General features: G+C 24.8%; 1 protein-coding gene across 1 annotated transcript; it reads left to right on the top strand.

The window, feature by feature from the left end:
* The first annotated feature begins 3,124 nt into the window (after positions 1–3,124).
* Positions 3,125–11,941, top strand: LOC140671304 (uncharacterized). The gene is made up of 8 exons (XM_072902562.1): positions 3,125–3,263; positions 3,753–3,870; positions 4,217–4,463; positions 4,600–4,713; positions 4,779–4,869; positions 6,174–6,319; positions 11,657–11,789; positions 11,867–11,941. Exons 1-8 carry the CDS (start codon positions 3,126–3,128, stop codon positions 11,939–11,941), a joined length of 1,062 nt encoding a protein of 353 aa, XP_072758663.1. The 5' UTR covers position 3,125.
* Positions 11,942–13,432: the final 1,491 nt, after the last annotated feature.

The raw sequence follows: 13,432 nt of genomic DNA on the forward strand, positions 1-13,432 counted from the left end.
CGAGATTATTATAATTTAAATTAAAATCACAACAAGAGAGATTATTAGATATAGAAAGTATAATAAAGAAAAAATATTCTTTACATACTTTTCATACATTAGAAAAGTAAAAAACTTTTTCTTTTTGATGTATAGTTTAGAGCTCACGACTTGTTCATGCAATAAAAAATAAAAAGACATAGTTATTAAACTCAAAATATTATTGCGTATTATATTCTTACAATGCATTGAAATTAAAATTGTACATATACTGTGCATGCGTGCAAACATGCGTCGGTTTGTATACACATTAAGTATAATAAAGTATAATTAACGTTTAATTATTTTACATTGCCTTTTTAATTTCAATATCATCACAAAGGATAATATCTCCTTCCCTCCCTCCCTCTCTCCCTCACTTCCTCTTTCTCTCTTTCTCTAACATGTTACACTTCTAAATAATTATTTATTGTTAACATTCAAATAATCATTTTATTTTTAAAAACAGATAAAGTAGAAATAGATTTGAGAAAAAAGATACAGAAAAATCAAGTAACGTTATACTGTATAATATTATGCACATAAAATAAAACTCTCGATTTACATGTATTTTGATATTTCAAAAAAAATTAATTATAAGTTTAAAATGACATGTAAAATGACTTGTATATAAAATACTAAATTATAAAATAAAAATATCATGTTGTGTAATTAAATAAAAAATAACACAATATATGCCATAAAATAACAAAAAATAGTACAAATATTTTTTTTCAAAATGAATGCAATAAAAATTATATAAATGTATTTAACTTTTAACTAATTTAAACTTGAAGCATTAAGAAAAAATTGCAAAAAATAATTTTCAGCTTTTAATTTTTTTCTACGTAATTAACATTGCGTAATGATTATTACCGTTCTGTATACATCATATTTTGTTATACATATTATATATTATTAAAAAAAAAATAACTACCAAGGCATTTAAATTATATATAATGTGAATTAATTATTGTGCAAATACATATATATATATATATATATATATGTGTGTAAACTGTATTTATATTAAATAAATTATTCAACTTCAAACGTAAACACCTACGTTTGGGAAAAATATATTCAGCTTTTTCAGCATTGCAATTCTTGTCAACAGAGAGATTATTTAGAAAACAATAAAGGTAAATACAAGTAATATTGTTACATCCCGGTAAAAAATTTTTATATATAATCAGACAAAAATGGTCGTAATTAATTATACAAATTTATATAGGAAATTTGTCCATTTTATATATAATTATATATAATTATAATAAAATGTTGCAGGCATTGTGTATAAGTATGTATAAGTTTACATATACATAATTTTGATTGCAGCTATCAATCCATTTATATATAAATATAAATGGATATTTTATACGGTGTCATCTATAATTATACATATTTTTACACAATTGTGTAGAATCCTGTATAATTATATTCAATTCTGCATAACTATACATAAGAAATTTTTATCGGAATGTCTCGTATAAAACAATGTAATTTTTATTGTCATTTTTATCATCAAAATTATATTTGTTGTCGGCTTTTGTAAAGTTTGCTCAAAGCTGCATCGTTTGATAAACTTTCTTATGATTTTATTTTTTGCACCATCGAGATTATTGTCAATCTAATCACAAAAAATTCTATAAAATTCTGTAAAATTGTTTTTTATCGATGTAACGTAGCAATACAACGTAAATAAATTATATACTATGCAGAGTATACATTAGACATTAAACTGAATTAATTTATACTTTTATTAATAATTTTTTAACGATAAAACTTAAATGTATAATTTATATAATTTTAAAAAGACAAAAACTTATACTAAATAAAGTTAAAGTTTTGTGTGCATTTTAAAAACGTAAAATCAATTTAGGTTTGTGTATATAAATATTTTTCTGTTAGCGCTTCAAAAATTCTGCAAAGTTCTTTATCTCTTATAAAAAAACATTATTTAATTTAATATTAGCACGGATTTATTGATTCTAAAGAATTATTTAAAAAAAAAGCTGTAATTTTATGCGTCAGTTGTTTAAATAAAATTTATTTAAACAAAAGAAGTTTCACGAATTACATGTAATTTTCGAACATTATGTACGTTTTATAAAATATAAATTTTTATCTAATTTATTTATTTATATGTAGTAAGTCAACCACTTAAATGAGAGGCTTTAGCCTTCTCCCTTCTCAAGAAAAATTAGCTTAATCCGACTTTTTTTCGAAAGATATGGGAGAAGTATTGCCTACTGGCTGCAATAGAAATAAAATTTAAAATTATAATAAAAAAATCTTATGAATAAAATTTGAAAAATAATCTAAAAAGAGTCTACATATTTATATATATTTTTACAAATATATTTATATAAATTTTTAAAAATATTTATTAAAATTATTAATATAAACTTGATCTTTTATATTTCTACTTTTTTTATTTTTATTTTAATAAAATGTGTTTTGTAAAATTAGAAAGTTTAAAAAAAAGATTAGGTCTAAAAAAATGATGTTGCCAAGGATCACTTGACTAAAAAACTGATACATAAAACTTTTATAAAATATGAAAATTTTAATCACATTGATTGCTAATTTGAAAGTTAAAAATGTGTGCATACCACTCTTTAAAAATTACACGAGCTTTAGTATAGATAAACTCAATATTAAAAACTGAACATTTTCCTCAAGGAGCAAGTGTACGTTATGAATGCGCGCAGTAAACTGAACCATGTAAAATTGTGGTACGAAAAAAAGTGACAATTACGCATGCGCGACTTTCGCGTGAATAATCTTCTCAATGAATATTTTTTTTCTTTTTTATGTGAAAAAGACAATCGCTCAATTGCACCCTTATTATATCGATCGCATAATTAGAGACATTATTTCAAGAAATACCGTTGAAAAAATATGAATATTCTGATCTCAAGGTAGCGAAAACTTATGTCGCTTTATATTACACAAAATTTAGTAATTTAGTAAATTTTGTGCTATAATTTACACTAAAATAGAAAAGTAAATAATAGTTGATCTATCAATGGAAAAAGAAGGGGAAAAGCGTAACTCTCTTCAGCTACTTGACCAGTCATACGTATTCTAGACCTCGCAAAGAAATGATCAACATTGAGTACTTCAATCTAAATAAGTTTCTACTACTCCATATTGGCCTGTGGCCATATAAACAATCACATTTCACTCAATTCCAATTTATTTTTCTGTCTGATATTCTGACAACAAATGTTATATTTCAGGTAAGCTTTAATAATTAATATTAATATTATCAAATTTCATAAATTACTGCTATGTTTTTTCATAAAATTTAAATGTCAAAATTTAGATTAGCATAAAATTGTTATGCCAGTTATATTATAATATGAGCGTACATACATATATAAGTGTATATATTTTTTTTTCTTTCTTTATGCAAAATTATAAATAATATTACTAATTTCCAGTATACATTTATTTTACAAAAATGTATTCTAGAGCTCATCACCAAAGTCTTAACTTCTATATTTTTCTTTACTATTTTTGTGATAAAGTACAACTTGTTCTATATTAATATCGAAAGCGTAAATTAACAGTTTACAAATAGTTGAGAGTTTTACAATTGATAACTTTATTAATTGATAGCTGATACTTATCAGGATAATTTTTTCGAATAAGTTTTTATGTTATATTTTCTGGCATTATGTTATGTATGTATAAGAACAAATATATAAAGTTGTTAAAAACAACAGATGAAGGTTTCATTGGATCAATTGCTGCATGTATATAATGAGATAAACGACAAAAATGAAATTGCTATTATGAACGAATGTGGATATAATAGTGAACGTTACACTGCTGTACTTACAAGTAAGAAAATCTTGTTAATTTTGCATATATACATTCTTCTTCACATGTAAGAACTGTCAAGATTTCACTTTCGGAAAATCGGAAAATTGATTTTGACAAAATACAATAGTTTCTCCGTGTACATAATAATTAATAACAAACATTTTTAAATTTTAAATGAAGTCGTTGAAAAGATAACAATAATTATAAGATAACAATCGATCACAAGTCGATTAAGTTAAGAGAAGAATATTAAAGTTTTAATTGTAACATACGCACATGAATACGACACAGTATGTAAATTAGTTTAATGAAACTTATATGACAGAAATTTAAATGACAATTCCGTTTTCTGACACTTTTCTAGTACTTGACGTTTGCAACATGTTTGCTATTATTATTGCGTCAACTTGGTCCGATATTTTATTGACAAGTTGGTCAAAATCATGTCATTTAATGATCGCGACAGAATATTTTATCGATCAAGAGAAATATTATTATATTCTGATTCATTTCTGTACATTGAATTGCACCGAGGCGTTTGCAATGTTAAGGACGGAAACAATATTCATTGTGTATTTTGCACACATTATTGGATTGTTTAAAATTGCCAGGTGTGAACACAAATATCATAAATATTCATATATCATTTTCAAACCAAAGCTTAGATAAAACAATTTAAACTTAACTGAAGAAATGCATTCAATTGATAAATTCTGCGTATAGTTACAAAACAAACATTATTTACAGCTGCCGTATCGAACGCGCAATAAACATTGTCATGCTACAAAATATTAATGAAAAAAGTACCTTGATGTACGAGGGTTTAATTTGCACTGTAAACATTCATCTACAAGCTATGAAGTTCGTATATACCCAATTTGCGTGAAATATATATATATGTAATAACAAATTGTTTATTTTTAAAGATTGTCCAGTGATTCATTATGTGGTTTTGAGACAATTATATTCTGTTTAGTAGTATTTACAGTTGGCTCGCTCAGCTTTAATCTGCTTCGAGTAAGTTTTCTGCTTTTTTCTCAAACCTATTCTCTAAAGCAAGCGCTTTATATTTCATTTGCAAAACAGAGATTTTGCTTTATAACGGGTGACCATTTAAGTTGTTATTATTAAAAGTAACCAGTTATATATATTTTTTTGATTTCAGCAGTTATTTAATCAATAAAGTATCCAATATCTGAGTTATTTTCTTTGATATTTTTTGTACAATACAAATCAGTTCACAAATGTCAGAATAAATGCGCTAATGGGAGAAAAAGTATTTCACTAAGTTCAGAGATAGAGATTAAAGCTATACTGATTGGAAGTGTATCATAAATTCCGCAGTAAATATTGATTTAAAAAATCTTTCAAAAAAACTCATTGTTAGAAATATATTTTTGATATTTTTCATTTCCTCCTAAAATGACGCTATAATTTCTAAACCCTAAATATTATGCTGGATAATTAAGATTTCTTTTTAATTTCTAAATAAGAAAGTTAAAAATAAAATAAAAATAAATAAAAATAAAAATTGTTTACTGAAATTTTTTTATTTAAAATTTAAGTAAAGTATATTTATTAGAACTTTTATTTTTCAAAAGAAAGTTATGTCGATAATGATTAATAATGTTGATAAAATAAAATACATTATAAAATAATGAAATAAATAATCTATTATAAGGAAGATGTAATTTTAGGTCACTAAAGATTTAACAAATATTTTTCAATTTATTTAAACTTAAGAGCTACACAAATTGTAGGATTCAATATGAAAATTGACAAATTTAAAATAGCAAAATGTAGTAGATTTCAAAAATAAAATTAAAAAATCAGATTTTTTGTTTCGCGAACTTGAATTTGTTAATTTATTAATTTTAATATAAAATTCATTTTCAGCAATCTGAGAGAAAATTCATTAAAAATATTGAAAGTTATTTAATACACTTTTAAATCTAAGTTCAAAATTGTCTCACAATTCTATATTTAATTAAGAATGTCAAATCAGGTATAATCGACAAATTTATTTTTAAAAGTTAAAAGTCGTAATAAAATTAAATTGTATTTAATTTTATTACGACGTAAATAATTTAATACACTTAAATACTTATATTATTAATTAAATATAAAATCATATTAAATATTAAATAATTAAATATTCAACTGCAACACAAATTCACACAATACGTTACCTGAAATAATTGTAAGACAGTAAAATACATAAAATTAATATTTTTTTCTAACTTTAACCGTAAATTTTTCAAAATTGTAATGTAATATACAAAGTATTAAATTATTATGAAATCTTATTAGATATATCTTAGATTTTTCAGATTATATCATCTGAAGAGAATATTGAAGACTTGATATGCCCTTTGTTATTTGTAACTTTTACCATCATATATACGTTCATAGCCAACTACATAGGTCAAAGTATAATGAATCACAACCATGGCATATTTACTACTGCGTAAGAAATGTAATTGCAAAACAACATGCACAAAGACTTCAGACTGTAACATTAAATAAAGATTAATATTTGCACAACAAGCGGATGATAGAGTTTACTAATAAAGAACTACTTTGCGATACATTTCAAAGATTTTTATCTAGATTTATCGTTTACAATACGTTTTCTAAGTATAACGTTTGATGGTATGTAACTCCATTGTACATACAAAAAAAATGATACTGTTCCTATTACAAAGAAGTTCGATTGGATTATGTTCTTAAAATAGGTGTGTTGCATCAATAGAACGGTTTGCTTCAGTATAAGAAAAAAGATGTAGTAAAATATATTTAAAAGAATATATAATGTTGAGCAGGATAGGGCGGAATGGAAAATAATGGCTTCACTGTTAGCCTGTTTATTATATAGGATTATATTATATTATGGGATTGTATGGAGTCAATACTGGGTTTGCGTCTGTCGTTACAAAGGATATCGGCAAAATATCCTTTCTGTTGCAGTATTATTTTGTCTTCGTCGCGTGAAAATTCGATTCTACACGTTGTCTTACTTCTCCCATGTCTCTAATTTCAAAGTGACTCGATAGTGTGTGTTTTACCTTTGTTGCAATTTTATTGCTTCCGGCCCCTATTAGTACGTCGTCTACGTAGATTACGATCATGGTTAAGGCATTATCCTGATTTAGAACGTAGAGACATGTATCAGAACTTGTAAGAATAACTCCGCACGACCTTAGTGCAAAATATGCAAATATATATACATTATATATATTATGCTTTATTTCGTGTAAAACATTGCGTATTATGTCATTAAGATTAATATATTTTTATGTTCCAATATATGCACAAGAGGCAGTTATTGAATGTGTCACAACTAAAGAAATAACGCAACACAACTTATAGCGCAGCGCCTATAGCACGCAGTTATCATCTTGTTTTCTCAAAATTGATTCGTGGAACCCACATATTATTATACATGGATGGATTTGCCTTTCGATATTTTTCAATTTTTGTTCTTAAAAAATTTTTTTAATTTTGCAAAATAAGAGGTAAAGGTGTTTAGTAAATTAAAAAATTTGACATTTTTGAAAAATAAAATTATACTATTGTAAAGAGTACAAAATACCATAAAACTTTTGTATAAAACATTTTTTCGTATGTTCTATATTTTCAAAGATATGCACGCTAAAAACGAAAAATTCGTTACTCTTCGAGGGGTTGTTTCAACCCCTAAACGTTGAGATACGTAGCTAAAAAAAAATATGAGTCTAATATTTTTTTATGTTCTACATATTCAAAGCTCATTAAAATCGGTGAGGGACACTTCCGACCGTTCCAAATAATATTTATATTATATTACTCTATACATTTTTTGTATATATATATATATATATATATATATATACACATATATATAAACTGTATTTATATTAAATAAATTATTAAACTTCAAACGTAACTATCTGCATCTAGAAAAACATGTTCAATTCTTCAAGTATTGCAATTTTCGTCAACCAAAAGATTATCGAGAAAACAATAAAGTAATATTGTCACAAGTCTGATATAAAAAAATGTAATTTTTATTGTCATTTTTATCATCAAAATTATTTTTGTTGTCGGCTTTTGTAATGTTTGTTCGAAGGTACATTATTATTTGATTAATTTCCTTATAATTTGATCTTTTTCACGATCGAGATTATTGTCAATTTAATCACAAAAAGAATCTATAAAAATCTGTGAAATTGTATTCTATTGATGTAACAAGCAATATAATATATATAATTTATGTAACAATGCAGTGTATAGGTACATTAGACTGATTAATGTATATTTCTATTAATTTTTTTTGAACGAGAAAGTTAAATGTACAATTTGTATACCTTTGAAAGCTCAAAACCTTATATTGAATAAAGTTAAAGCTTTATGTGTGTATTTTAAAAACGTAAAATTAATTTAGGTTTGTTTGAGTAAATATTTTTTTTTCTAAGTGGTACAAAAATTCTACAAAGTTATCTCTTAAATAAAAACATTTAATTTAAAATTAACACATATTTATTGATCTGAAACAATTATCTTAAAAAAAAGGCTCAAATTTTATTCGTCAGTCGTTTAATTGTCTCTTTTTTCATATCAATCGCATAATTAGAGACATCATTTCGAGAACCGGTATTAAGAAAATATGAATATTCTGATCTCAAAGTGGCGAGGACTTATGTTGCTTTATATTACACAAAATTTAGTAAAATTGTGCTACAATTTATTAAAGAAGGAAAGTAAATAATAGTTGATTGAATAATAAAAAAAAGGAGGGAATAAGCTTAACTCTTTTCAGCTACATCAACAGTCATATATATTCTCGAAAAAATATGATCAATATTAATGAGTATTTTAATCTGAATAAGATTCTGCACTGTTGGCCTGTGGCCCTATAAACAAACAAATTTCACTCGATTTCAATTTATTTTCCTGTCTAGTATTCTGACAACATATGTTATATTTCAGGTAAGTTTTAATAAAAATAAATCACATTAATATTATCATATTTTATAAATTACTGCAATCTTTTTCCATAAAATTGAAATATTAAAATTTAGGTTAGCATAAAATTGTTATGTCAGTTTAATTAAAATATGAGGGTACACACATTTACACATATACGTGTATATATATGTATACATATATATGTATATATTTTTAATGTGTAAACTTGTAAGTAATATTACTAATTTGCAGTGTACAACATTTATCTCACAAAGGTGTACTACAGAACTCATCATGAAAGTTTTAGCTTCTATATTTTTTTTTTATATTTTTGTGATACACTACAACTTGTTTTATGTTAATATCGAAAAAGTAAGTTAATATTTTACAAAAAGTTAAAAGTTTATACAATTGATAACTTCATTAATAGATAGCTTACTTATCAGAATAAGTTTTTATGTTGTATTTTCTGGTATTATTTTATATATAAAAACAAATATATAAAATTGTTAAAAACAATAGATGAAGGTTTTATTGGATCGATTACTGCATGTATATAACAAGATAAAAGACAAAAATAAAATTGCTATTATGACGGAATGTGGATATAATGGTAAACGTTATACTGTTGCACTTACAAGTAAGGAAATTTTGTTAGATTTGCATGTACACATTCTTCTTAACATATATGAGCTGTCAACCTTTCATTTTCGGAAAATAGATTTTGACAAAACGCAATAGTTTTTTTGTGTATATAATAATAACGTTTTTTAAATTTTAAATAAAATTGTAGAAAAGATAACAATAATTATAAGATAAAAATTGATTACAAATTGATTAAGTTCAGGAAAGAATATTAAAGTTTCAATTATAATATACGCATGTTAGTATGACACAGTATGTAAATTAATTTTAAAAAATTTATATGACAGAAATTGAAAGGACAAATCCGTTTTCTGACACTTTTCCAGTATTTAGCGATTGCATTATATTTTTTGGTTCTATTGTGTTCTTCTGGCCGCAAATTTTCAACGTTACATTACCGACAAAAGTGTCGAGATCATATCCCTTATAATTCGTGATCATGACGGAATATTTTATCGATCAAGAGAAATATTATTATTTTATTATATTTCACTACTATACATCGCTTTGCATCGCGGCTCTTGTAATGTTAGGTACAGAAACAATACTTATTATGTATATAGAACACATCGTGGGATTGTTTAAAATTGCCAGGTATAAACACAAATATCATAAATATTCATATAATATATCATTTTCAAACGAAATAAAATAAAACCATTTAACTTAACCAAAGAAATGCTTTCAGTTAATAAATTTTTGCGTACAGTTATGAGACAAACATTATTTATAGCTACCGTATCGAACGCGCAATGAACATTGACATGCTACGAAATATTCATTAAAAACACACTTCGATATACAAGGATTTAATTTATACTGTGAACATTCATCGACAAGCTATGAAGTTCGTATATACCCGATGTACGTGAACTATGTACACATAATATCAATTTTTTTATTTTTAAAGCTTATGCAATGATTTGGTATCCAGTCTTCAGACAATGATGTTCTGTTTATTAGTGTTTACAGTTGGCTCGGTCAGCTTGAATCTGTTTCGAGTAAGTTTTCTACTTTTCTCTTAAATTTATTTCTTAAAAGGCTTTATATTTTCAAAACAAAGGTTTTGCGTTGTAACGGGTGATTATTTAAGTTATGCGATTATTAAAAGTATACAATTATATACAATTCCCTTTTTCGATTTCGCCGTTTAATCGAATCCGATATCTGGGACATTTTATTTGATATTTTTTGTAGAATACATTTGTACAAGTTTGCAAAAGTAAGTTATGTCGATTATGATTAATAATGTTGATGGTTAAATAAGGTTTTTTATAAAATGATAAAATAAGGTTTATTACAAAAAAGATGTAATTACGTCATTTTAAGGATTTACCAAATATTTTTCAATGTGTTTAAACTTAATTGTTTCACAAATTGTTGAATTCAATATCAAAAATTGACGAATTTAAAATAACACAATGTAGCGGATTTTAATATTAAAAAATTTAGGTTTTTTTTGTTTTACTGTAACTTGAATTTGTTAATTTTCTAATTTTAAAATGAAATTCTTTTTTAGCAACGTGGAGAAAATTCTTTAAAAATATTGATGGGTATTTAACACACTTTTAAATCTAAATTTAAAATTTTCTATAATAATAATAAATCCCATATTTAATCATAAATATCGGATCGGGTATAATCGACATAAACAAATTTATTTTAAAAGTTAAAAACCCTAACACAATACACTTAAATATTTAATATTGTTGTATTTAATTATTAATTGTTGGTTTATGCAATTAAACTGTAATTGTAACACAGATGCTTGTAACACAATTTAATTATGATAAAAATAAACTGTAAATGAAATTTGATCATCCTATTTCTTGTGTATAAAAGAAAATAATTTTTTATTAAATTATTAAATTATCGTTAAATCTTATTAGATTTATGTTAGATTTTTCAGATTATATCGTCTGAAGAGAATATTACGGATTTGATATTCTCTTTGACATTTACAAGTGTCACTATTCTATATATGTTCTTAGCCAACTATATGAGTGAAAGTATAACAAATAACAATGATGTCATATTTGCTACCGCGTAAGAAATGTATTTGCACAACACAGGCACAAAGATTTCAGACTGTAATATTAAATGTAGAGATATCTCGCACAAGCACGATGCTCAAATTTACTAATAAAGAACTAATTCGAGAAACATTAAAGAGATTTTCATGTAAATTTATTATTTAAAATACGTTTTCTAGGTATAGCGTTAGGTGGTATGTAGCTCCATTGTACATACAGAAAATGATACTGTTCCTGTTACAAAGAAATTCGATAGTCTTTGCTCTTAAAACAGGTGGAGTGTTCGTTGCATCTATACAGTGCTTTGCTTCGGTATGAAAAAAAAAGATGTAAAATATATCTAGAAGAGTGCATAATAAACATAAAAATTAGATTTTTTTTTATTCTAGATGATAAAGACTTCAGTGTCTTATTTTACAGTCATTCCACACAGTGACGAGATTAATATAATTTTAATTAAATGAAATCGTGATAAAAGAAAAAATAAATATAAAAATTATAATGAAGAAAAAAATATATAATTCACATATTTTTCATATATTAGAAAAATAATAAAATTTATCTTTTTGACTCGTAGCTTAGATTATTGTTAGCGGCTTTTTTGATGAAAAAAATAAAAGAACATAGTTATTAAATTCAAAATCATGTTATTGCCTATATCTTTACACTGCGTATGCGTGCGTGCCTGCGGAGGTGCGTGTACACATCAAGTAAAACAAAGTATAATGAACATTTAATTACTTTATATTGTCTTTTCAAAATCATCACCATGCATAATATTTCTCTCTCTCTCTCTGTCTCTCTTACTCTCTCTCTCTCTCCCTCTCTCCCTCTCTCCCTCTCACCCTATCTCTTTCTCTCTCTCTCTCTCTCTCTCTCTCTCTCTCTCTCTCTCTCTCTCTCTCTCTCTCTCTCTCTAACATGTTACGCTTCTAAATAAATATTTATTATTAACATTCATATAATTATTTAATTTTTAAACTTTTAATAATATATAATATGTATGGGCACTAAATTAAAAAAAAAATATTTAATTTTTAATATAAGAAATGATATATTAATATAACTGCAATGGAATCTTTATTGCGTTAGTTTTTTTTTACGTCGAATTTTTTTTCATCTAATTTTTTCAAATTCGAAAGCGCATTGTTATTTGACTTTCACCGAATAGTTAAGACATCAAAATATTTGAAATTAAGAATATTTTTTTCCAAGATTTAACATGAGTGTGTGTATTTATTAGAATGAAACGAAGGAAAAAATGTCTACATATAATTATAGTGCAGAGTTCTTTTTATACAAAAGGGAGAGAGATATTCACGCACACCCTTTTAGCTACTATCAAACGTTTAATTCTGCACACGTCATTTTATTGAATCGCACGTGTTCGATCTCACGCTGGCACTTTGCGCAACTTTTCCTTTTGCATTACATATATTACAGTAATTTGCTATTAAAAAATGTTAAAAAAAAAATTACAAAAAATAAACAAAAATTGATATTTTTTCAAAAAGCAAAAGAAGAATAAAAATTTCTTAGAAAAATATAGAGTGTAAAAAATGGCAATATTTTTTTATACCTTTTGTAGATTGCAACATGCCGGATCATGTTATTAGAGAAAAAAAAACTTTTGAAAATAAAAACAGATTAAGAAGCAATTAGATTTGAAAAAGAATACCGAAAAATCAAGTAATGTTTTACTGTATAATATTGTATTATAAACATAAAATCAAACTCTCGATTTCTATGTATTTAGATATTTCTGCAACATGAATTATATCTAATGTGTATAATATATATAAGTATCTGACATAAAGAATTAATCATAAGTTTAGAAAACACAAGTAAAATGATTTGCATATAAAATACTAATTTAATTAATTTAGTAAAAAACATTATTTTGTGTTATTATTCAAAAGTAGTAGCACAAATACTTTTTTTACAATGCATAAAGA

The sequence above is a fragment of the Anoplolepis gracilipes genome, chromosome 11 (assembly GCF_047496725.1).
Source record: "Anoplolepis gracilipes chromosome 11, ASM4749672v1, whole genome shotgun sequence".
NCBI lineage: Eukaryota > Metazoa > Arthropoda > Insecta > Hymenoptera > Formicidae > Anoplolepis > Anoplolepis gracilipes.